A 27,308-nucleotide genomic window follows, 5' to 3' on the forward strand; every position below is an offset into this window, starting at 1 on the left:
ATGAATGAAGGCATGTGTGGGAGAAGCTCAGAAATAAAAGCCAGAGATAAACAAGATTTAAGAGTGAATTTAGGCAAATTAGGAAATATTAGATGTTGGAAAAGTTGAAGAAAAACTACTTGAAAATTAAGAAATTTTAAAAAAGACAAAAGTAAGTGAATGGGGATGCTTCATAGTTAAGTTTAACCTACTTCCAGAATCAGTCTTGTAGCGTTAATTCTTAAAAAACTATTTAAATAACATTTGATGTCTCATTAAATAGATAAAAGTGCTTATTTTGCATCTGCTAGACTTTGTGTTCCCTACTTAGATTTAAATGAAAATATGATTTTTGTCCTGAAATTGATAGTGCAGATTGTTCTCATGTCAGTGATTTCATATTAAAAAAAGAGAAAGGTAATGCAGATAGATAGGTAGATATAAGCAAAACTGAGCATTTGTAGGATTTTTTTTCTTATTTGCCTATGACCCATCACTAGCACTTTAATACCTTTTATGCCAATAATAAAGGATCTAATTTATATTGATCTTTTAGAAGCTTATCAGCCTCAGGCTGTAAGTACTAACATCCACGATATATGGATTTTTGAACATGCAGCACTGAAAAATGCAAAAATCCTCCAGTCATTACTTTGGTCAGGATATCTATTCTCTTGTTCTTTTCTGAATTTTATTTAGCCATCTTTCTTCACCTCTTTGTAATGTATGCGGCAAGTACTTGAAAAGGAATTTTTTTTTAAATTCTTAATACTCATAGCTATACATCCATTTGTTCCCTACTTCCCATATGTTAGCAAATACAATGTTGAAAAATCTTAGTTATCAGTGTTTCACACCCAGCTGGAATAACTTTTAAAAGACACAGCTGATAAATAGTTTACAGATGAACAAAGAAATCCTGGGAGTCTGTTTGAGACCACTAAAAACAGTTCAATGCAGAGGGGAATAGAGAAGTACAAAGATACCAATATGGGCAAAGAAAACCAGACATTTTCCTTTCATAAATACAAAGATGAGAGCTGATTCAATGAAACTGAAAGATAGTGTATTTAGGACACTAAAGGGTGGGGGATATTTAAATGTAAAAGTCTTACACAGAAAATCATATCAACCACTGTAGTTTACATATATAAATAATAGTTTTCAACATAAACGTATCTAGGCTAAGCTTTAATTTCAAATCAAAATAGTTATAACCTTCAAAGCCTTTATAAAGGTTTTTCAGTGGTTCAGCAGTCTTCCAGTCATTTATGGCTTTAAGTGGTCAGTTAGCTAGGCAAAAGACGTAATCCTCTCCTAAGGATTTCAGCCTCAGAAATATGTTACAACAGTGGATGGTATTCTGAATTAAACTTCCATTCCACCCAGAAGAGGAAAGCCTGTGTTCTAAAAACTATTTAATCTTAATCTGAAGATTTAACATGCTTTTGAAGATCTTAATTTTGTATTTACTGTTTGTATTTGAAAAATACTTGCTGTGGAGGATTAGGATTCATTTCTTAGTGTGATTGTTATAAGCTGGACAAGCAATTTCTGAGAATACGTTTTGATACTAATTTGCTAGATATACTTCGGACTGACTACAAAAGAAGTAGTTTGCTGAAATGGACCCATTTATTACAGATGTTTTCAGTGCATATCTTTCAATATTTTCTTAACAGTTAACCAAGCATCGAGAAAGAACACATTGCAACAAAATATGGGCCATCTCTTCATATAATGAGACCTTTTAAAGTAGATGCTAATATAGTGCCTTACTTGCTAAAATAATTTACGCACAGAGCAGATCAATCACTGTAAATGGTATTTAAAGAATAGCTAGCTTTGTGGAAATAATAGGTGGATAGGGTTTGAACAGTATGATTGATTGTGTCATTTTGTTTGCTTTAAAAAGGTTAATGGCAGAAACCTCCTTTCAGTTGACTTTGATCGAACCACAAAGACAGAAAAGATCTACGATGACCACCGTAAATTTCTTCTGAGGATTGCCTACGACACATCAGGGCACCCTACTCTGTGGCTACCAAGCAGCAAGCTGATGGCTGTCAATGTTACCTATTCATCCACAGGTCAAATAGGCAGCATACAGCGAGGGACGACTAGTGAAAAAATAGAGTATGATGGACAGGGAAGAATAGTGTCTAGAGTGTTTGCTGATGGGAAAACTTGGAGTTACACATATTTGGAAAAGGTAAAGAACACTCAGGTTTTACAAAATGATTGGAATGTGCTGAAATTCTACAGCATCTGACTGCTGCATACAAAGCAAAAACAGGTTGTAGAAGCACAGTTCAATTATTCTAAGTATCAACATGAGATTCCTAGGGGAATGTTTTATACAATAGATATGTAATCACACTGTAGCTAATTGCTAGGAATTGATGTGTTTTTAAATTATTAAGGCCACTGACTAACAAGAAGCATCTGTATTTACCTTTTATCTTAACACTTAAAATAAGGTACAGGGACTAGATCTCTGCAATGTAATTCAGTTGAAAAGAATTTGTATATTCTTCACTGTTGGTTTTTTTCACTACCAAGAAAAGCTCTTGTTTCTAAATAGTTACAGCTATCAATTTGTACTTGCTATATGTTGTGGCATCAAAATAAATGATAGGCAAAAAATTAGGAATGTTCATTATGTAAAATGATTGCTGAATGATAGCTCTCCCTCTAGAAATCTCTGTGAAAATCACCCTTGTGAGATTACATGCCTGCTATGCAAAAAGAGAAGCCATTTCTTTCTGGGGTTTAAATGTATTTCTGTTGAAGCTGTGGCTCAGCAAATACTGTTTACTAGTCATTGCAGACATAATTTAATCAAGACCTATGATACACAATGGCCACACATCAGAAAAATGTCAGAATAATTCCAAGTAGCTCCTTTTGATATAAATAATCAAACCATTCTTTTGCCTATGTCTGAAAAGCTTACAGAACAAGAACAGAGTATTCACAGATCTCAGGCTATTCAAATTCTTCAAAATCATCTCTAATTGTAGGGAGGAAATTGTATCTCCCATATGTTGTTCTCCCCGTGAGTTAATGGCTCTAAGACAGTTTTACTTCTTTCCATATTAAACATGACTTATCTGAATCCATTGACAATCTGCTGTTTAGCTGTGAGTGCTTGATAAAAGAGTGATACAGTCATAACAAGTAGCAAATTATGAATGTGGAACTACTAATTACAGAACCCCTTACAATTAAGCATCCAAGTAAATTAGGCAGGGAGATGTTAACAACATGTAAGGTCAAGGATAACTCAATTAAAGAGGAGATAATTTTCTCAAGTGGGAATGTCACATTTTTGTGAAGAAATAGTATCGGTATATTGGGGGGGGTACTCCACCATTTGTCACATGGTAAAAATCTGTTCTTAATTTTCAGTCAATGGTTCTTCTGCTTCATAGCCAACGACAGTATATCTTTGAATATGATTTGTTGGATCGACTTTCTGCTGTCACCATGCCCAGTGTTGCTCGTCATACCATGCAGACTATCCGCTCCATTGGCTATTACCGGAATATATACAACCCCCCAGAAAGTAATGCTTCTGTTATAATGGACTACAATGAAGAAGGGCAGCTCCTTCAAACTGCTTTCCTGGGGACAAGCCGAAGAGTATTATTCAAGTACAGACGGCAGACGAAGCTTTCAGAAATTTTATATGATAGTACAAGAGTTAGTTTTACTTATGATGAGACAGCAGGAGTCCTGAAAACGGTAAACCTCCAAAGCGATGGTTTTATCTGCACCATTAGATACAGGCAAATTGGCCCACTGATTGACAGACAGATTTTCCGCTTTAGCGAAGACGGAATGGTAAATGCCCGATTTGACTACAGCTATGACAATAGCTTCAGAGTGACTAGCATGCAAGGTGTCATCAATGAAACCCCATTGCCTATTGATCTCTACCAGTTTGATGATATCTCTGGCAAAGTTGAACAGTTTGGAAAATTTGGAGTTATATATTATGATATTAACCAGATCATTTCGACAGCTGTAATGACCTACACAAAACACTTTGATGCACATGGCCGCATCAAGGAAATTCAGTATGAAATATTTCGGTCATTAATGTATTGGATTACAATTCAGTATGATAACATGGGACGAGTGACAAAAAGAGAAATTAAGATCGGGCCATTTGCCAACACCACAAAATATGCTTATGAATATGATGTAGATGGTCAGCTCCAGACAGTTTATCTGAATGAGAAAATAATGTGGCGATACAACTATGACCTGAATGGCAACCTCCACTTGCTCAACCCCAGTAGCAGTGCCCGTTTGACGCCACTTCGCTATGACCTGAGAGACAGAATAACTCGACTAGGCGATGTTCAGTACCGCTTAGATGAAGACGGATTTCTGCGGCAGAGAGGTACTGAAATCTTTGAATACAGTTCAAAGGGCCTTCTTACTCGAGTTTATAGCAAAGGCAGTGGGTGGACGGTGATTTACCGTTATGATGGACTTGGACGACGAGTTTCCAGTAAAACTAGTCTTGGACAGCACCTCCAGTTTTTTTACGCAGACCTTACTTACCCAACCAGGATAACTCATGTATATAACCACTCTAGTTCTGAAATCACATCTCTTTACTACGATCTCCAAGGACACCTTTTTGCCATGGAAATTAGCAGTGGAGACGAGTTTTACATTGCATCAGACAATACGGGGACACCACTGGCTGTTTTCAGTAGCAATGGTCTCATGCTTAAACAGATTCAATACACTGCTTATGGAGAGATCTATTTCGACTCTAATCTTGACTTCCAGCTGGTAATCGGATTCCACGGAGGCTTATATGACCCACTGACCAAGCTAGTCCACTTCGGAGAAAGAGATTATGACATATTGGCAGGCCGGTGGACAACTCCTGATATTGAAATCTGGAAGAGAATTGGGAAGGATCCAGCTCCTTTTAATTTGTACATGTTTAGAAATAACAACCCAGCCAGTAAAATACATGATGTGAAGGATTATATCACAGGTAAAAGAAGGTTACTTAACTGTAAGACTGTCTCACACTTGCTCAAAAATTTACCTTTTTGTGTTCTCATAATCTGGTATCTGATTCTCTGGGTTACAGGCTGAGGATATTGTCTGGGGAAGCTTAGTAAACAAATTCTCAGGGGCGATAATTGTTCAGAAAAGTACCTGGCATCTAGAGTCAGATCAACAAAATTATTTTAGCTTGGGGGTGCTGGAACTGCAGACATCCAATTTAGACTGGAATTCACAATTTTGGTGAAGTACCTAAAGATGTCCTATTTGGAAAAGTTCTTTATGAGGAAGCATTAAGCTCTTAACAATGAGAATAATTACAGCAAACACATTTATCAGGAATAGTGAAACAGCAAATGGGAGATCTTGAAAATATCTTATGTAGCTTTAGACATTGATTTAGGTACCTGTGTAAGAGATTAAGATCTACAGGCCATTATTAGCTTCCAGGTTCAGGTAACTAAACATAAACCTTGTGCCCTACAAAGTCGTTAGGGTGCTTTAGTATTAGACTGTTGATCCAAAAACATAATTCAAAGCATCTCAGTATACAGAGGGATCAGGTTTTCCAAAATCCATTTTGGAGTACCAGAGGAATACATCTCTTCCTCTCCCACTGACTGAACTATAGCACAAGGTGCCTCAGCTACAGATGTTGAGAGAGGAAAGAGGAGCCCTAGGTTCTCCTTCCAATTCTGTTACACATTACCCAGTGCTCTTATAGTGAAAAAAATAGACTCCTTGAGCAAGTAGCGGAGTAAGAACTCCTCGAGACCGTTTATGAGAATTCTTGTTACATGTGGAATAGTCAGGCTTCTTCATGGCTCTGGGCTACTGAGCAGTAAAAAGTGCATATTCATGGACCAAAAAGACCAAAGACAAGAGGGAGTAAGACTTTAAAGTAGCAAGGACATGGAGGGGTCTTTCTGTGACCAGTTTAACTCATTAACATAGCAGAAAATATTCACTAAAAGTTGGTTGATATTTGCCAGGGTAGGTTTTTGCAAGACTACTAATGTAAATGGGCTAAGAAAGAGAAGACCAGTAAGGTCCAGGGCCAGCACAAAGTAATGAGTACACGGCCAGGAGCAGGGAAGGAGTAGGATATAGGAGTATGAACTTCTCTTTTGGTAACAAAAAGCTACTAATGTGCCACCTCTTGTATAGCTGAGTTATTAGGGAACCTATATGCTTTTTGTGGGTCTAGAGTTAGTGATGTGTAGTGTTTTCCATAGTTCTACGTACAAAAAAAAAGCTGATTGCATGTCACCAGAAGTTTCTGAAAAAATGCATGGCTCAGATACATTTGAATTTTCATATTTGAATAGATGTAAATAATACAGAATATTTTACACAGACAGTGCCAAACAACAGGAGGGGCTCAGCCCCACTTACAAGTTGCAAGACTACCACTCAGAAGAGCATCCTGGGAATCAAGTGGGTTTGCATTAATTTAACAAACAGCAGCTGTTAACAGGGTTGCTAACAGGCTGCCTGGGAGCAAGGGTAATAACAGACCTTTGAATCTGTCCTTTTTTAGCAGCATGTGCTGTAGGGAATGCAGTTGCAATCAGATTCTTTGTGGCATTGAAAATGATGCACTTGGTTCAAAAATTGCCTTCAAAATACAGTTTTAGTTCTTTTCTTAACACCTTTGATGTATGGAACACATAGACACACGCTGCTCATATAAGGTTATCATTATAATTAGTAATTTGGTTGACTGGCATTTTTAGATGCAGAGCCTCATGAGACATATCTGGAAAGGTTAGAAATTATTTTAAGGTAAATATTTTTTTATTCTTTTAACATTTGGAAAAATTTGGTTCCTTGTTCCGCTTACGTGGGGTTTTCTTAAATGAAAACTATTAGACTTGGTAAGGAGCATTCTGCCAACTTCTGCTTAGTATTTTTGAAAGATAGGTTATTCAGAAACAAGGCAGAGCACCCATTCTTGCCCAACAATTGTTAACTAATTAATTATTGGCATCCCTAATTTATTTATTCTTAACAGAACACAAAATGTATCATAAATAATGTTATCTAATGCTAATTTCATATCCTATCTGCTTACTGATGCAACTGTAATACATTTCATTAGCTTTTAATTTCATTGGCCCAACTTCATCTTGAAGAGGGCAAGATTTCTCTTGAATCAACATAAAATATTGGCCAAATCATTTAAAAGGTAATTGACCATATAGGTATTATTTCAGGGCTAGTGTGAAAACATTACAGGAACACATACATAACAAAAGGACAAAAGGACAGGATGTGCTCTGCAGTACTTTATCTTTTTTACTAGGTTTTAAAGTATTGATGATGATGGTGCGACATAAAGCATGTTCAGCCTGACCATGAAATCCCAATTAGTTTAAGCTATATTAGAAGGAGATCTCACATTAATTGTGTTCCTGTAGTTTTTCTGGACATCACTGAGGCCTTCAGAATTGCTGAAACCTGCAATACCTTTCAAATGAGCAGAGTGCAGCTCTGACATGGAACTAGATGTTTTCTTGTAAGTTTAGAACTTCAAGTTTTCTGTATAGGCTTGCTATTCTAGCTGTAGCACAAATCTAAACCACATATACCAAACTGAGGACTGTTGAATAATTTTCACATTACAGAAGGAAATCAACCATGCCAAAAGCTATTTCATGCAAAAATTGATTGCAAAATACAGAACAATTCTAATATTTTTCTTTTTTTTTTTTAATATTTCTCTTTTAGATGTTAACAGCTGGCTGGTGACATTTGGCTTCCATCTGCACAATGCCATTCCTGGTTTCCCTGTTCCGAAATTTGATTTAACAGAACCTTCTTACGAACTTGTGAAGAGCCAGCAATGGGAGGACATACCAGTAAGAAACAAAACTAAACATACAAATGGAACAAGACAGAATGTTCCCTCTGTTAAGATCTTATTAGACATGGATAGTCCTGACAGGATTACTTGCTAAGTTAAATCAGAACAGTGCTTTTCAAACCTCTCATTTTTATCTACTTTCAGAAGAATTTAAGAAATTACAGATGGTGTTTTTTCTCACAGATTTGCTAAGTTAGGTACCATTTTAAATAAGCTTTTGTTTGCTTTCAGCAATAATAAAAATTCAGAAAGACAATAATCAATGAAAAGAAGTTTAAGACCTTTTAAAGATATCTAAGTTTCGTAGCAGAAGCTGGAGAGATTTGTATGAATACTATGCCTGAAGGCAGAAACTGAACACTGTAGTAAAAAATAGACTGAAATAAACAGAAGAATGGGTGATATAAATTATGCATACCACGCACCACTACAATTTTACTTCTCTTTAATATTAACCATGTTTTATATGTAAAGATAAAATATTGAAAATGAAATTACCTGAGGTAAAACCCATTACATTACATAAAACCAAAACTCCAGGTGCTTAAAAAGTTCTTTGGGAGGAAAAAAAGAACTTCAGTCCTGAAAACCTGCTACAGTTTTAAATTATGGAAGAAACAAATGTGGAAGTTAAAATCTAAATCTGCTATTTAAGAAAATTATATTTACGAATCAAATTTATTCAAAAATCAAAGACCTATGCTCTCAAAAATCCTACAGTTCTCAGTTAAGAAGGAAGTGTTAAGAGACAGTAAAACGGATAATCCCATTGTGAGCAGTCAAAACCAGATCTCTTTTTACAAGAATCATGATAGAGAACTTTACAAGATTAAAAGATAATATGATCTTGAAGAGTCTTACAACCTAATTAAGGCCAAAAAATCATTAGAAGCATGGCCCAGCAGAAGGGAGCATATGGAAGCTAATTTTGCATGCATGAAGTGACCCACTAAATATATACATATATTTTTAATAGCCAAGGATTGAGTAGCAGGGAAACAGCATGAGAATAGTGTCTCTCATGAGCAGCAGAAGCAGTGGAGGAACACTGCAAGTACTCCAGGCAAGTTGGTTGTATCAGGAGATAAGAGACCTGTCATCAGGCATGGCTGTGAAGAACTGTCAAAGGCTGTTTATTTAGAGCTCAAATGCTAAAGAATGCAGTTATCCACTAACACCAGCAAAGGTGCATCAAGAAGAGAAACAGTCTGGTCAAAGAGAAGAGAGCAGACAGCTAGTTGTCAGAAGTCTTCAGGAAAGAGCTCAACAATGTGAAAGAGCTCAACAATGTGAGGAGTGCCAGGGGCATGTGACGTGACAGAGAGAGAAAGAAGTGGGAGGAAAACAAAGAATCAAAATTCTGAGGTAGGAAGAATCTGTGACTATGATATTCACTGTTGAACAAGCAAATGCAACCAGGAGCCAGAAGTAAACACACAAACCACTTAGTATTTTGAAACATTCTGGAGTGAGCTTTATCCAGCTCTGAGGTTTTGCTTCAGAGCTCTGAGGTTACATGTTAAAAATAAACAAACTTTGTCATTATGAAGTTGCTATAGCATCTCACTGATGAGCGTGCTGTCTAGAATGTATTTTGTGCTCAATGGCTTTCACACAGGATTTACAACAGCTGAAATCCATACTTGTTAGCAAGTGCAGGCTGGAATCTGCCACATTCAAGAAAAGTTGAGAGTCCAAGTCAATTCATAATTCCCTGAGGAACTGTCCCCTCCAGAAACCTGCCCTCGTGCCAGAGCAGAGAAGCCTTTGCAAGCCCTTTGCTGGCTTTGATTAGAAGCAAGGCTAAATTAAGGATGTAGGAGTCTATTAATGTCTCCTGCTTGGTCTCTCACCCAGAAATTTGGGAAAACTAAACAGGTTTTTGCCTCATTTTTCAGCAATGAATCACATGGGTTAAGCAGTATTTTACTGAAGGGAGAAGGGGTCAGCTGAAAGATAAACTGGATCATCTACAGAAACTAAGTACTCCTTTTCAAAAACGCGGCCAAACCTATCTAAATTTTTATTTCCTACTGAGACAACTGCTAGGGCAGCTGTCTGCTCCCCACCTCTGTCAATACTAGCTCATTCACTGCTTGTAGCTTAAGACCCAGGGTTAGACAGATAAGATGTGCCTATTCTGCACAGTTGTAAGGTCTCATCTCAACCACAGTTGATGTGTGCTGCCCTGCTAAGCTAACCATTCCTGCTAGCTGCTCCTGCTCTTCTAGCTGTTCTGGCTAAGCACAGTAGTTATGCTGGCAGGTCCCGTTCTGCAGCTACCCTCTCTCTTTACCAAGAGTGCATCTGGCATACTGGGCTACATATAGCTCTTAACAGTCAAAGTAAACTTCTTTAACAGCTTCTCCTATCCTAGCTTTTCCATCTTACGCTCTTCCACCTCACAATTACATCTCTTATTTCCCTCCCTTTTTACACACAACTTTTCAACAAGAACACCCCAGATAGATACATTAAAATACGGAATACCAATGCAAATGCAATTGCAATACCAAGCAAGCGTATTTTAGACTTGCCCATTGGTTCATTCATTGCCCCTTGTCTTTGGTAGTTGTCAGCAAAGCACTCTGCTTTATTCAGGATTGCACCTGTCTGAAGTTTTGTGGGGAGAAGCTGCTCATGTCTTTTAGGCAGCATGCTGGTACTTGGAGTGAAATGGAAGCTCACGCAGCTGAGTTGGCCACACCCTTTTCCCACAGCTCTTTTTATCAGCTTCTGCAAGTATTTGCAAGAAGAGGTATCTGTCCTCAGTATTCTATCACACTGCTCTGTACCATTTGCTTCCTTCTCTTTTTACTCTAAAGAAAGACTATCATTACAGTTCGATTCCCTTCCTTCCTTTAGCAGATTGAGGGGTTATGAGAGCCTCCCTGCAATTTGGTCTCAGATTGCAGCTACCTGAGAGTCTCTATCTCCTGACTTAGCGTAAAGAAGGGCTTGTTCCAATTCTAGAGCACAGCTGTGTAACCTGCAAAAATCTCCTGAATTTGGATGGACTTATGGTAGACAGGAATCACAGCTGAACAAGCTCAGAGGATGAGATGACACCGTAGTAAGACTGCTGTCACCCATATTAAGTATTAGTATTGCAAAGGTCTGTCCTGTGCCGCCCAGTAAGTAGCCTCAGAAGTTAAATCTTCGTTTTGTGCAGGTTCTCAGGGAGACAAAGAGAAAAAACACTGAACGTTATCAAACAAAATAGTCTTGTAACTCAGCAGAACAAGCAGTATGTAGATTTAATTAACTCCTTGGCACTGTCAGTTGTGGCATATCCTGTTGTCGTCCACGGGCAGCACACCAAGAAAGCCTGGCTGTTTGGCATCTAGAGGGCTACAGATGGCTGGTAAAACTTCTGTCTGTTCTTGTTTACAGCCAATTTCTGGAGTGCAACAACAAGTGGTGAGACAAGCAAAGGCTTTCCTTTCCCTGGGAAAGATGGCAGAAGTGCAGGTCAGCAGACGGAAATCCAGTGGAGAGAAGTCATGGCTGTGGTTTGCTACGGTGAAGTCTCTGATTGGGAAGGGGGTGATGCTCGCTGTCAATCAAGGCAAAGTACAAACAAATGTGCTCAACATTGCAAATGAGGACTGCATAAAAGTGGCAGCTGTTCTGAACAATGCCTACTACCTAGAAAACTTGCATTTCACTGTTGAGGGAAAGGACACGCACTATTTTATCAAGACCACCTCCCCCGAGAGTGACCTTGGGACACTGAGGCTGACAAGTGGGCGGAAGGCCCTGGAGAATGGCATCAACGTCACTGTTTCCCAGTCCACCACTGTGGTAAATGGCAGGACTCGTAGGTTTGCTGATGTTGAAATGCAGTACGGTGCTTTAGCGCTTCACGTCCGCTATGGCATGACACTTGATGAGGAAAAGGCCCGAATACTGGAGCAAGCCAGGCAAAGAGCTCTTTCCAGTGCCTGGGCCAGAGAACAACAGAGAGTAAGGGATGGAGAGGAAGGCGCCAGGTTGTGGACAGAAGGAGAAAAGAGGCAGTTGCTAAGTGCTGGAAAGGTACAAGGATACGATGGGTACTATGTACTCTCTGTGGAGCAATATCCAGAATTAGCAGACAGCGCTAATAATATACAGTTCCTCAGACAAAGTGAGATAGGAAAGAGGTAACACACTGGCTTAGCTCAGGCTGCCAAAGAGACTGTGTACCAGTGTCTTCTAAAAAGGAGACCAAACTGTTTTGCTGCATTACTACTTGAGCCTAAGCTTACATCTTTGCTCAGATTTTTTCTGTAGCACAATCCGAACAGACTCTGTAATGAAAAGAGCGCCTTCCTGAAGAATGATACTGCTAATGACAAAACTTTTTTTTTTCTCAATGACCTTAAAGGTGATCTGCTTTAAAGAGTATGTTTACATATGCATATCGCTGCACTCAAGTTGGACTGAAAAGTATTAAAAAAAAAAGAAGAAAAAGGAAAAAGGCCTACAGATTTTGCAACAGGCTGTCTGTTCCTTTGAGGCACTGTATTTAATTAAGATACAGACCCATACAGTGTTTCCAAATATTACTGAATTGTTGACCTTTGCTTACGAAAAGTAGTCTCTCTCTTTCTCTCTCTCCTTTTCTCTCTCTTTCTCACTGCATAGGATGTGGTATGTATCTGTTAATTTTAAAACGTGGGGCAAAAATTACAGTTTATAGACAACCCAACTGCTTTAAACTGTGCTGCTTTCTAAAAGGACATTGGCACAAATGACTTATGCTACCATGGGAATTTAATAATGGATTTTACAATGCTAACATGGTTTGCCTTGGGGGGGAAATGGCAAGTAGAATCCTTGTTGCAGATAAGCAAAGGAAACCCTGATTTTTTTGTAAATTATGTGAGACAAGTTGTTTATGGATTTTTATATGAATTACAATTTACTGTACATCAAATATTAGTCTCAGAGGAGTTAATTTATGTAAAGTGTTTAAAAAAGTTTATACTTAAAAATAAAATCATAAAAACATGTGCTGTGTGTGATTTTTTTAAAGAAAAAGGAATTGCACCTTTTATGTTATAGCTGTACAGTATAAAGGATTATATTGTAGAGATATAACAGTGATGACTAATGTCCAAAAGTGTTAATATTTTTGTATTAGGTTTAAAGCTGTGCATCTATCACTCAGCTGATAGGATGGGACACTCCAAAGTGGCTGGCTGAATCAGACCGCAGCTCCCTCCCCTCCTGTACCTCTCCTGTCACCCAGGCCAGTGCCACTTCATCAGTCATTGTTAGAAGGCACAGTAACCAAATAAGTCTCGTTTATTATGATGGAAGACTTTAATAGGTTGGGTTTTCCTTGTCTTTTTCCAGCCCTAACGTAATAAATGGACATTTATTCATACCAGGTGGGGTTTCTGTTGTTTTTTTAGAAGCTTTGTTTCACAATGGAGAGAATAGTGTCTCAGGTGCTTGGCAAATTGTATGTAGAAGAAGAAGAAATGATGTAGTTTCATCCAGTTATGTCAACTTTGTCTTCTGTATAATACAACTCTTTTAGATGTTAATAACTCCAGATAGAAGAAGCGTACCTCTGACCTGATGCTACAGAATTGCTCTTTAGGCAGGCAGGCTGTTCAGTAGGTTCATTTCCTGGCCTTCAGCTGGCAGATCAAATCCCATTACTGTGAACACTGAACCTGGGGATGGAGAGGAAGGTCCAATTCTAGTGCCTAGGCTGCATCTCCAGACCACTGCATAGATTTGGCATGCTCTGCTCCAAGGCCCAGTATATTTGCTGCAGGACAGAACTGAAGTGTGCAGCTGGTTCCTTATAGGAAGCCTGTGGTGGCATCTATGGCATCTGTTCTACATCTTGGCTGAAACCATTCTTAGAGCTTTACTCTCATGAGCACTAAATTCAGCCACAAAAAATAAATATTTTTAAGATGAGACAAAATTGGGGTTTTTTGATGTTCATTGAAATATACACAGTATTTCTATCCATGTATTATAATGACAAAACATAGTAAGTGAACGTGTCTTAACTATGAATGGTTCAAGTGGATGTAATAAAAATAGTTTTCTAACTGCTTTGTATTCTGAGAGTCTATGGTATTACATACTCTAAATTGCACATTAGGATTGTTTGATAAACAGATTTGAATTTCTCCCAGCCAAGTTGCTACCGAATCTACGGTATCAGTGCTATTACTGTATGTGTGTATTTGGTAGAACATACAGAACTAATTACACATATAATGAATGCTGATCATCTATTAGAATGAAAGCACAGATTAGTTGTTAGTATTTTCACCCTTGAAGTCTTGAGGGCCCTAAATTTAGAGAGGATGATATGTCAGACCCCAGAGGCGTGTCATTGATCTGCATATTCTTTCTAAAGATGTAAAATGCTAGGTGTTTGCAGTTCTGTTGGGTGGCTCTTCCACAGCACTGTATTTAGCATGCTGTAAGTGCTCTCTGTTGAAATAGGCTCATATTCTAAATTATGTCAAATGTTTCTGTTCTGTTTGAATATGAAAAGCTTGTATAACATGTCAACAATGAAATATATCTTCTACTTGACGTGTACCAGTTCCTTCTCCTTTGTTCTGGCACCCGTAAACAACAAATTACAGTATATGTTGGTGATCATTTTGGATAAAGTCAAATCAAGCCAATTAGTGGCCTTGTTAGTAGGTATAATGAGCCTATTTCTTGCTAAAAAAGACTTGTGATCTGGACATGCTCCTGCAGGAAATAGTGACCTTGGGGAATATATAAACAGAAGATCTTTTTAAAGAAAAAATATGCATAATTAAAAGAAGCATATTACAAAAAAAATAAAAAAGGAGACTCTAAGTATTTTAGGCAATGCCAGTCGAAATGCTATCCTGATATTTTGAGATGTATATTTCGTCTGATTTGTATTGTTCTTTTAATTTGCCTTCTTAACTTTATATGTGTCCTGAATTTTCCACAAATTGATAAGTATAGATTGCATCTAGGCTTTCCAATAAAAGCCAACCCAATGTGTGTGTGTGTGTGTGTGTTTATATTTGTTTTTTAAATATGTATGTCAGATTTATTGCATCTATATTGCATCTCTGCCATTGCTTGTAACGTATCGGAAGACGCAGACTGATCCAGTTGCACTGGTATTGATTCATTTGTTTCACAGTTGACCGTATCTTTTTTGACTCTGTCCAGTGGCCTCACCTGCTAACTCAGCAAAGTGAATTACTCCATGGGATCTCTCGGGTGGTCTGCTTTAGAGAAAACATTAAATATACCTCACAAAGCCAAATTTTTGGTAGATAAGGAAAAGCCAAAGAACAAAAAAAATCACGTAGAACTGTTTTCTCTCATGTCCCCCTGAGTAAAAACACAACAAAAAGTATCTGATTATAAATAAATAGGTTGGCACTGGTAGTTACATATATACACAGAAGAGATCCTTCAATCTGCATTTAGACCCACTTTGCAGAAACTGCTGACTTCAGCACTGCTATATGTCAAGAGTCTGCTTTGATTTTAGTTGGAACAGGCAGACTTCACCACACTCACTTTGTAGTGACAACCGCAAGTTGATAACATGTTGATCCAGCACGAATCAGGTCACTCTGCTTAGCTAACTGTGGCCTAATTTTGGGGAGGGGGGGGTTGTTCGGTTTTTGTTTGTTTGTTTGTTTTTTAAAAAAAAAAGCCAGTAAGAGAGCTTTGAATGTTCACACTTGGGAGGTGAGAGATTTGCATTTGACAAGGGAAAAAAAAGCCGGTTACCACTGCCACTCTCTTCAGAGGCACTCTTAAAGTGGCTGCTGAAAGACTGTAAAAGAAAAAACACTGCATAAAGTAACAGTTGAAAATTATTGTCTATGAGAGAATAGGCATTCGCAGAGACTCTGAGATGACAAAATGTTTGAATTCTGTTTTCAGAAAAAAAAGAAAAATAATCTAAAAGTGTTAATATGTTGTTTTACTGCTAGCTCCAGAATGGCAAGCTACAGCTATACATATGGCCAGCTTGAGAACCTTTAAGAAAAAGAGGAAGAGACTAGTGTGCAACTCTTTGGGGATGGGAAACACAAAGCAAATACACTTATTAGAAACAGCTTCTAAGCTGCTTATTAGAAGCTGCTTATTTGACACTTATTAGAAGCTGCCAGGGTTAAAAATAAGCCAAAGCAGAAACCATCACACAGCATAAACTGAACAGCACAGGCGTAGTCAAATCATACCCCTAACTGCAAAGCCACATCCCAACCGACCAGACTGATCAGCTTCTCATCTACAGCCAATTAGTGCTAAGGGCTAAATATGCAATGCTTATAAAATTAAATTGATCTTTGACTGCACACACAAGTTGCTGGGGCTCAGTGATCCAAAAAAAAAGCCAAAATGAAAACCAGCTAATTGATGGGTAGGTGCCAATTTTCCCTCCCTCGGAAAAAAGGAACACATGGTCTATAGCTGTTGTGCTGATGGACAGAGCTGAAGACTTTAATTTTTTTCCTCTGAAGTTTTCAGCTTTGTGGTGAAGTGACCATATGAGGCAAATTTAAATGTATGAGTGCCCAAGCTAGACCTCTAAAAAAAGTCAAAACACTAATAATAGTTAAACCCCCACTCCTCCCCCCCCCCCCCAGCCCATTTCTCAACAGGAGTAACATAAATAAGGATGTGAATAATTAAGTCCATCACCAAAATCTGAAAAAATTCAGTTTGTCCATCCATCACTCAGAAACCTGAGTATTTGTTGCCGATCACTAAAAAATAAAAGATCCTGGGCCTTTCAGGGTGAAAAGATGGTGGAAAGGTTTGTTTCTCATGCCACCTCCTGATCACAAGACTGGCTATTGCAGTTGGCACTGTGAGGGTGACAGAGGAACACAGTCTGCCTTGCTGTAGTAACTGGATGTGATGGGGATGGCAGGGGAAGAAGCGTGAAAGGGAAGTGGCCTGTCATTAAGTGGTCTAAAATGTAACAGTGAGAGTGAAGTCACACGGTACCATGCAAATAATGGCATGAGGATTATCTTAACTGCACTAATCTTTGTACACATGCCTTAGATTAAAAACAAACAAACAAAAAGTAAATATCCTGGCCTGATTTCTAGCATCACAAATGCATACAATTCTGAGTGCTAAACATTGGTCCCCACTTATAAACAAAGCAAGCTATACAGCATCACCATCCTTTTCTTTAAGTACTTGAGAGTCTTAGGTGTAATTTGGAAGGTGAAGAACAAGCATAATAACATGGCAGCTCCTTAGAGTGTCATGTTTTCACAGAACCTACTTTATTGTATTTAGTAGTTCTGCAGGTAAACTCTCTTGCTGGTAATTACTAAAACTTCCTAGGTAAATTGAGTAAACCTTTTAATTTACTAAGTTAAAATTCTGTCATTAAGGAATATAAATTTCTAGAGACACACGCTTTTTTTTTTTCCTACTATAAACTAAGTCAAAGCTCATAGTAACATAATTATGCAGCTTAGAGTTAATGGTTCCCACAAAGCTGTCTTAATAAAGCCTTTTGGGATTCAGGAGAAAAAGGAGGAAATTCAGAAACTAAGAACAAAGCTGGAAGGCGACAACATGTTTCAACTGGCTCTAGTTACTCAATCACACTTAAGCTGTCTGAGACAGCAGGGCGAGTGCCATGCTTTACAGAGGCACACGGGAAATTATTATCCCGCTGCAATGAAGTATTTCCACATTCCAAGCACAGGAATCATTTTAAAACTGAAATTACAGGAACAGCTATCTAATGAACCAATTAATCTTACATCAATTTTAAAAAAAAAAAAAAAAAAGTATGGGGAAAGCTAATAGAGAAATCAGTTAAGAATTCAAATCTGAGCATAACTATAGCACATGACTCTGTAGAAAAGTCCATTCACTGCTGACAAGAACTACTGGGGAAAAAAAATGGGCTGAGGAGGCTGGGGGTGTACGAGACCATAATACTAGGACCAGGTGCTGGTCACCATTTTCTACAATGATGGGGAAAAAAATACAGTAAAAAGGTACAGAAAAAAAAATAGTGACGCCAGCATCTGCAGATGACAAAAATTGATGGAGTGGCAAATAATGGCTAGGACAGAGCAGTCATACAGAACAATATGGATCACTCGCTGAAGTGAGCCTATTCAAACAAAATGCATTTTAATACAGGCAACTCCAGAAGTAAAATATCTCAGAATAAGAAATGCAAATCTTGCTATGAAAGGTATGTAGCCGCCTACAAGAAAGCAATGACTGGAAAGAATGAGGAACGCATAATAGATAAGTAACTCATTGTGAGATTCCAGTACAATAGTGGTGGCAAAGAAGAGCTCATAGGGGTGGAGAAACTTAATCAGATTACTGGCCTTGTTAAACAAGGGAAATAGGGAGGCAACAGTTATCTCTGCATATGGTACCAGCAACACTACTTTTGCATACAGTCCTGGTACACCCATCGTGAAGATGCTGTTAAAACCCTGAAGAGAGAACACAAGGAGATATCACACATAAATCGGAGGCTTGGCCAAAAAAAAAAAACCCAACCCACAACAACAACAAAAAAACCAACCAACCAAACACCAAACATCTTACAGGGAGAGATTTAAACAGCTCACCAAAAAAAAAAAAAAAAAAAAAAAAAAGCCAAAGGGTGCTGTGACAATAGACTCTTAAGTGCCTTTGCAGTAAAAAACCTCACATTCTTAAGTGCCTTTGCAGTAAAAAACCTCACATTGTAGTGAAGTGCTTCTGAACAGGGGCGGAGGGAAGAGGCAGTGGGTGGGAATCCAATTCTGATAAACTCCACAGTATGAATTTGGTACTAAAAAAAAAAAAAAAACAAAAAACAAACAAAAAAAAAAACCACACAACACACAACCGTCGGGGGAAGCTCTGCTTCATGACCACTGGAACAAACGACAGAAGTAGTTTCCAGAAGCTTTTGGCAAAATATGAGGCTATTGGAATGGGAGGTAATGGCTGCTGGTGATGGGAATTTAAACCAGATGATGGCACTGTCTATTTAGCCGCATGGAAGATATCAAAGTGAAACCTTTGTAACTTTGGTAAACGCCAAACTAGAGAGCTTGTATTTGTCTTCCCCTTACCCCCTCCCCTCTTCCAACCCTGAAATACTCAAATTAATTTGATACTGACTGAAGCCAACAAAGATTATTCTAAAAAGGCATGAGTTTTTAAATGGACAGCACAAGGCTGAGACGTTTTTTAAAAAAGCCCTTGGTTTCCACAGCAGAGATGTGGTGTTATGTTACTTTTTATAGCAGCTGATTATTAAAACTAACTAAAATAAACCTCCTCACTCTCTATTAAATCCTTTTCACGAGCGTAGTAGGAGTCAATATGCCTGCATGTTTATGTCTCCAAGGCATCCAGAGGCAAGTGTTTAGGTTAAAAAAAATAAATAAAACCTTGTCTGTGCCAACAGGGGCTGCACTTTGCCCTGAGCGTACATTGCCCTCAATTACCGACTCTCCCTTCCCAGGTGTTTCACGCTGACAGCTCCGGGGAAGGTGGGACACTATCTAGTCCTGACGGTGCGAAATGGGGAGCTGCCTGTGCTGGCACCCAGCACGCAGGGATCGCCAACCTCCTGCCCCGGCCCTACCCAGGGAAAGGAAATTGCTCCCTCCCGGCTCCTGCCCCACCTCACAAGGAAACTCAGATTTAAGGGAAGAGATTAAAGGGCGCTCCAAGCCGCAAGCGTGCTGCTGCCTGCCCAGGCTCGGCGGGCAGGGCCGGGCCGGGCCCAACACCGGCTCCCCTAAGCGCTTGCCCCGCGCCATCAGCGCGCAGGGCCGCAGCGAGGCCGCCCCTCGAGCCCCCAGAACGCGGCGGCCCTGCCAGGGCCGGGGGCCGCGGCCGCTCACCTTGCCCCTGGGCACCTGCTGCGGCCCCTCCGCGCCGGGACGCCGCACCGCGCCGCCCGCCGGCCCGCAGCGCCGCTCGGCCGGGGCTCGCGCACCCCCTGGCGGCCAGGAGAGGGACGGCAGCGGCCGGCGCCGGGCGATGGCCCCGGCGAGTGGCGGCCTTAGCCGCCATTTCATGGTCTCGGTGCCGCCCGCAATGCGCTGGGGGTGCGGGCTCTTACTGCTGCTCCACGGCCCAGCTCGCTGAGGCCGGCTTCTGGCAAAAATAAAAAAAATTAACAAAAGTCACAGCCTTAAGATGGCATCTCTCCCTCTCCAGGCTCTCTGTGATGTGCCACAGCCCTGCGGAGGAGGTGGCAGGTGCTCTGGAAAGGCAGTGCAGCGTTGTAGGACTCTGCCTGCTGCCCGCAGCCGGCTGCCTGCGCACCAGCAGCACTGCCCCGTGCTTGCCCCGGCCCCTGCTGCATTGCCCAGCCACAACAGTGAGTCCCGGCCTGCCATCCTAAAGCAGGGCCCTTTCCAGGCCATTCACCCCAACTCATCACACCTGACGATGAGTAGCTATGCTAATACCACCTTGAACCTTTTTAAATGCAATCAAAAGGTGCCACCTTGACTGCTGATATATGCATTTAGTAAAATACATGGGGGGGGGGGGGGGGGTGTTTTTAACTGCACAAAAGGTATTTACAGATGGCTTTCATCTGCAACCAGTGAATGCAACAGTGTAGGGATCAACTGCTTCAAACAAAGAGCAGCCTGTTTCTCAGCTTAGCTGGAGGGGATGTGGTTTGGCTGGAGGCAGCCCCACAGTAGCTGGTAGCTGGCCATGGGCACTGCCACAGCGTTATACCAACCCTGAGCCATAGCTCAGGCAGCTACTGCAGGGCAACAGCCACCTCGGCTGGGAGGGCAGAGAGGAAGGGCTTGGTCTAGTATAGTGCCACACAGAATATGTGCGTGTGTGCCTTGAAAGTTAATTTGTAATTTTTGCTCCTCAATAAATCAAGACAGATGCCCCTATAAATCCAGCTCCTCAGGAAGAAAGCAGAAGGCCAGGAACCGCATGGAGTAGAGAACAGGGTTGTTTTTCTTTTCAGTGCCAAGAGCACATCAGTGACACTCAATGCTGTGCTGGGTCAGGCCTTCACCCTCTACTAAGTTAATACCAACAACTCCTTCATCTAAAGGGCAGATAGTAACAGTGGGGCCCCCCCTTGCACTTTTCCGCCTGCCTTTCCTCCTGTTGCAATGGCAATAGCCTCTGAAGGAGCTGCACTAATTAGTTGCTATTACACTTCTTGGGTGGTTGGAAGAACACACTGTCTCTGACCTCATGCTTTGCAATGTACCTTAACAGCTTATTACTGCTATTGCATGGCAGCAATGGTTCATTTTATAGTTACTTTGAAAGAGCCATTCCTCTAGTGCTGAAAAATAATCTAAGACTAATGCACAGTCTCTCCAGAAGACTGCTGTTAAACTGTCTATAACCAAGTGTCCAAACACTGCGCAAAGCTGTTTCATTTGCTTAACATCGACTCACTAGCAATTAATATGCCTGACATAACAGTGCACTACAAGGCCCATAAAATCTGTAGCAGTAGGGGAGTGAAATGATTATAACATTTATTTTTTTTTTTTCAATAATACCAGACTACAGTTTGGGCACTGTAATCTTTTCAAAGCAAGAAGATGGGCTGCATCTGAACAGCTGTTGTTTACTGAAGCAATAATTAGCAATGAACCAGTCAAAATACCTGCTACCATCCCCAGCGGCTCAGCGGTCACTTGCACCCTGTGCCTGGAAGCAGAGAGGCTCTCAGCTTCACACGTAGACTATGCTTAATAAGAAATCTCACTTAGCTAACTTTAAGAAAGGAAATATTTAAAATAACAGCACCAACCAGCCTTATGCCTACAAATAATCCCACAGAATGCACTGTGAGCTGGGAGGCACCGACTTCAGCTCATACCAGATGTCCCTAAAACAGTGGTTTTCAGCTGGTGGGGGCCAGGACATACTGCAAATCAGGTGTTTGTGTCAGTCCTGCTGAATGGGCTCTCCTGGCTCCACGCAAGGCCAGCTGCACCCCACTTCTGGGACTGAAACCTCTGGGGAAGCATGTGTGCAAAGCCGTTTGCCAGGTCTGCAAGTCTCTGGGTCTTGCAAGGCTTTTTATCTCAGTTTGAGAGAGCAGCAAAACAGCAATAAAAGAGAGGAAGAGGGCTGCAGAAGACAAGGGAGCAAAGAGGTGGCCATGGGCCGTGTTGAAGATGGACCTCCTGATTCCACACCTGGATGAAACCTAGAGATCTCTATGTTCTTCCAATGGGGGAAATCAGGGGAGAAAGCAAGACATCCTAAAGAAGCCATTTGTTTATTGCTGCTGATATGTAAGAGTTTACAACCAGGAATCTGAGCATGAGTGTTACATGTTTTCAGCTCACATGCTAACCACCTGGTTACTGGCAGCAGTGGTATATGTATTCACCCCCCCTGAGATATGTCTCTCTATATATACAGTTGTATACATCCCAGGTGAGGCTCAGAGATCAGGGTACTGGGCAGGCTATAGCTAAACCATTCTAATGGCCTGCTGCTGTCCGAAGGTATAGTCATATGACTTTCTCCCACCTCTTCCCAGGCAAAGCTTCCCATCACTTGTGCCAGCACTTACGTACATCTGATCCTGAGGACCTAAATGCCCTCTTCAGCTGAGATTCATTCTCTGGTATGCCTCCAGGTAGCATGAGATGAGCATGACTGTGGACCCAAGAAAGAGGATAGGAACATGCAGCCAGGCTAGGTGTGAAGGGGAGATAGGGGCAGGGCCTCACTGACCAGACTCAGTTTAGGCAGCTGTCCCATAACAGTTTCAATCCTCTGCTCCTTCTCTGGCCCCAGAGCTTAGTTAAACACAAAATGAAACTGACTTGAGAAAGCCATACCTCATACTAGCTGTAGCATCCTGGAGCTGTCCCCATCTGGGTTATTAGAGATGGAAGTTTAAGTCTCCAGGTTTTAAGTCTCCAGGCCGGCAGAGCACTGGAAGCAGTCTCCAAGGATCCAGGGAGGGCTGCCAGCTCCACCAGGGTGAGTGGGATACTCCACAGACAGGCGTCTGCCCTGATCCAGAGATTCATTCTCCTGCATGCCAAAACTGATAGGTACATTTCCACTAACAGCTGTCAAATCAGTGGGTCCTGACTAGAGAAAATGAAAACATTTTGACAGAAAATTCCTGACCAGCACTACACAGTAAGCCAGAAACTGATTAAGCTCATTATACCTGTAGTGCTTTAGAGCTCCCTTTTCTGGCTAGTCAAGTTGTCCTTTTAAGATGGAGCTCTGAAATTAGAGAAACAGGGATCCAGGACAGTCAGATATGAGCTTGAGGAGTTTCAGTTAAATGAAGGAAAATATACTTCCAAGTCTAATTCTTTGTTGGAATTTTATTTTTTCATATTATCAAGAAATTATAGTTATCACTTCTGTCACTGGAAATCCAAGTAGTGTTGCAGAGCTAGTAAAAAAAAAAAAAAAACAAACAACAGGAGACTGGTACAGACCAGACAACAGACCAACACAGTTTCACTGGATGAGCTCATCAAAGTAAGAAATGGCAAACAGTGAACATGATTTTAAGTGAGGTCTTCCAGATATAGATAGTAGGGACCTAACTGTCCTTTTGACGATCTCTACCACCTCAGAGCTGCAACTGCAGAAGTTCAGTCATTTTAAAATAATCATGGTAATATTTACATAAATGTAAATAAAATCTAGTCACAGCATGCCATACCTTTCAGGTCTATTAAGACATACCCCATGTGGTGCTGTGAGGCACAAGGCCAAATGAGTTCAACAACGCAAGAAATAGAATAGTGCCCTCAAAGTGGCTGGCCTGGAGTGTTATTAAACAGAAATCTGAAATATCTGGAAGCAGAAGGGATTTGCATTTCCTCATTCCTCTTGGCGTGTGCATAAATCACTACAACTTAGTAAACAAGCACCAGTTGTTATCCAGAGTCCTAATTCTTTTCTCAGTCAGAGCAGACAAGAAACATTCAACCAAAACACTACAGATGCGATGCTAGCTGACAAAGGGACATGGGGAGCTGGCAGCTCCTAGTTAAGAAAGTCTGGTGAGCCTCGATCTTGCAGCCCACACATTGCATTAGATCACACCATGCCTTAACCCTCCAGAACAGACAGCCAGAGGAGCTCACATAAAAGCGTATCTATACATAGAAGCTGTAATGGTACCGTAGGAATTCATCCCCATCAGAGGGTTCACACAGGTTCAGCCGCTGTGACTAATGGGATTTATACAACCTTTGATCAAAACAGTTCCATTGCCAAAACATGTGTACTGTACAAAATTTGTAAGACCAATTAGGATATGACAAGCCTTCCACTAAAATTCCTGGATTGTGTTGCAGGGTTAGGAGTTTTTTTAAAAAAACAAAACACAACTGCATATTATAGTAAAAACATCCCATTACTTACCAGTTAACATGAACAGTACAGTGGTTAATGGTCAGGTATATCCCAACTCAGTATCCCCAACACAAAAGTGCTTGAGCAGTGTGTAGTGTGAATATCTTTTTAATAGGGAGGAAAGGCAGAGGCTGCAGAGAGGATGACCTAAACAGCATAACCTTGCCTTTGTACTGTCTTCCAGACCAGAAGCCTCTTGCACGTAAGTGGAGCTGGAGAAGGCAGAAAGCCACCTGGCTTTTCTCCCTGCTCAGAATCAGTCTTAACATCGGTGCCTGGAGGAACAGTTTCTCTGCACCACGTTGCAGGCATGGGACCTCAGAAGACCTTGCCCTGCCAATTGGCTTCAGGGACTTGTCTAACAAGAGAAAAAAATCATTAGCCAAGCTCATGCTGCGGCATATGTACTAAGCCTATGTCACAGTGCAGGTCAAGTGCAAAAACAGATCATGTCCCAGCGCTGGTGACACACAGAGCCTAAACAGGGTAGAGCAGGATCAGGTCCTGAACAGAAGAGGGGAAAACAATGAAAAAGAAAAGGAAATGCTAGCTAAAAAAGAGAACACTGATTAAATAGAATACCAGTAGCAAGTAAAGGAGCAGGAAGAAGGCCTCTGTGTAGCACAGGGGTTGGAGCAGGGGAGAAGGCTTGAGGCCCTGATCTTACAAGTAGTAATGTACCATACAGGACCTCCTCTCCATCTGTCCCTCAGGCACTGTCTGCTTTCCCTAATATGTCTCCACAAGTTAAAAGAATAGGCAGGGACTGAAGACCAGGGATCTCTGAGATGTATGGGGCTGTCCCACCATCTAACCAGGGTTATAAACTTCTGCTTGTCATTCCCAAGCCACCCCAAGCCTCCGTGGGAGAGGCAGAGGGGTAGGGTCCATTTTGGTATCTCCAAGCCACCAAGCTTTTCCCTCAAATGCTTTGCAAATGCCTAAGAAGACCTACACACCACATGCTCACAGAGGCAGCAAACAAATCTTGTTAATGGTTTCTTGATAATCTGCATGCCCAGGGAGAGCACTTACTACTTCCTCAAACTGAGAAGGAACATCTAAGAGATTTCTTCCCATTTATTTTAGGACATATTCTCTCACTACTCAGCTGGGGAAAGTCAAGGTGAAACTGTTCACTCTTTCCCCTCCCAAACTTCTGATTCAGGCTGTAATAACTCTAGAGAAGTATCTGCCTAGGGTAATACGCTAGTGGAAAATTTCCTAGGGTGAAATTATACAATTACTGACCCACTGCTCAGCACTCCGGCTAGACAATATGTCCTCAGAAACAGCAGCAAGAGGCTCATGAGAGAGCCTACCCACCTTCCAAGGCCACGGGTCTTGTAATATTTCATACTGCAGGGAAGGGGAGGACGCGAGAACAACAGAGGTTCTTAATAAAACTTAGTTCTTTTGAAACTCGCTCTTTGAAGTACTCGTAACATTGTATAAATGAAGCCAAGCTTTATCCCCATTTTACAGAGAGATGGTAAGAATTGCAGCCAACAGTAGTCCAGGAGCAGAGTAAAGAAACAGACCTCAGGTCTCCCAGTTTCTAAGAGTCTAATGGTGGGAACAGGCTGCCATCATGGGAATCTTCTCATCATAACAGTTTCTCCACAAAGGCACTGACATTTTAGTACTAATTTTAAAAACATTTCCACCAACAGTGGTGGAAGACTTAAGTGCTGATATAATTCTCATGGAAATGAAATTTGAAACAGGATCCACAGTTCCCTGTAAGAGCCTCAAATGTTAGCAGCTGCCTTTCAATGAACATTCAAGCCAGTTTACAAACATCATTTTAGAATCTTTTCATACTCAGGCATGTCTTAAGCCATTCAGCAGCTGCTCTTAGGAAGTTTTTCACTTGTATGAGATCCTCTAGAGAAAAAGGAGATCTTCAAAGGGATAACAGTATCTACTTCTGATTAAAAGCCTAGCTTAGTATGCTGCTTGAACACCACTGGGTGCATCCCGCATAGCACATTCTGAGCAGCAGTGCGTTGAACATTCAGAAGAAATATTTTCCTTGTCCAGTTAGTTTACATGAAGTTTATGATTTTAAATGGTTCTTGACTGAAACACAAGTAGCCTGCAGTCAACAGAGACAGCCCTGGATTGTTCAGAAAGAGTCTCTCCTGCTCTACACCTCCTGTCCCAGGGGTACAAGGAGTCACAGCAAAGATTCTCTAGTTTTCCACTGGCACCGGTTGTTAGTGCGGCCAGGCAATGGTTAGCTATCAAGCATCTCACAGCTTGGAGCAAGTGCTTGGGGAAGCCCAAGTCAAATTTTATTGTCAGTGTTGAATGCACAGCCACATTTATAACTCTCCCATTCTGTGCTGTACCAAATGCTGTGCTGCTATAGCAGCTCCTAACCCTTATGAACAGTGAGTTGAAAATCAGCTCAAACCACCTTGTAAAAGAAGTGACCTATGCTTCTATATTTTAAGCATCAGATGTGATTTCCTTAGGAGCTACTACCACAGTCTTTCTGTCCTCTTAAGTAACCTGCAGACTAGTCCTCTCTTGTTCTTCCATAAAAGACACTGCGCTGCAATACCCCTTGCAAAAGGTGCCTGTGTCATGCCTCCATCTGCCCCAAGGTTATCAGGAGTCCAGCCAGATCCCCACATTCCCCAGCAATGCTGGCTTCCTGAGTGGTCTGGGGGCCTGTTAGCAGCCTGCCTGTATGTTCATGTAATAGTCTGTTAGGAGAGCAAACCTCAGCTGAAGCATAGATGTTTGTTTTATTAGTGCACGTTTTTTTCACCACTTCTCCAGGGAGGAAAGAGGGAAGTTTCTTCCCCACAAATCTAACTATTCAGACTAAATAGTAGGAGAGCGTAAAAGCTGCTGCCACTGCTTAAGCAAGAATAACAATGGTATGAACATGAGAAGCCAGGAGAGACATTTTGTATGCAGTGAAACTCGCATAAGCTACAGAGCCTGACACCTAACGGAGGAAGAGCCAATGAAGGTCAAAAAAATCACATTGGGAATCTCTGCACTACTTCTAAACTAGAAGCGTTGCCTGTTGCCAGTGGCCTTT

At 40.9% G+C, this 27,308-nt stretch overlaps 1 protein-coding gene across 13 annotated transcripts in view; it reads left to right on the forward strand.

Annotated features, from left to right (window-relative positions):
- TENM3 (teneurin transmembrane protein 3) overlaps positions 1-14,854 on the forward strand; it is a 419,436-nt gene extending 404,582 nt beyond the window's left edge. For all 13 annotated transcript variants that reach the window (XM_074905787.1, XM_074905788.1, XM_074905789.1 and 10 more), the window contains 4 exons: positions 1,895-2,191; positions 3,391-5,002; positions 7,747-7,877; positions 11,276-14,854. In XM_074905787.1, coding sequence (XP_074761888.1) covers positions 1,895-2,191; positions 3,391-5,002; positions 7,747-7,877; positions 11,276-12,031 — 2,796 coding nt within the window. In that variant the 3' untranslated portion in view covers positions 12,032-14,854. The remainder of the gene's footprint in view (positions 1-1,894; positions 2,192-3,390; positions 5,003-7,746; positions 7,878-11,275) is intronic.
- The last annotated feature ends 12,454 nt before the right edge of the window (positions 14,855-27,308 follow it).

The sequence above is a fragment of the Athene noctua genome, chromosome 4 (genome assembly GCF_965140245.1).
Source record: "Athene noctua chromosome 4, bAthNoc1.hap1.1, whole genome shotgun sequence".
In the NCBI taxonomy this organism is placed as follows: Eukaryota; Metazoa; Chordata; class Aves; order Strigiformes; family Strigidae; genus Athene; species Athene noctua.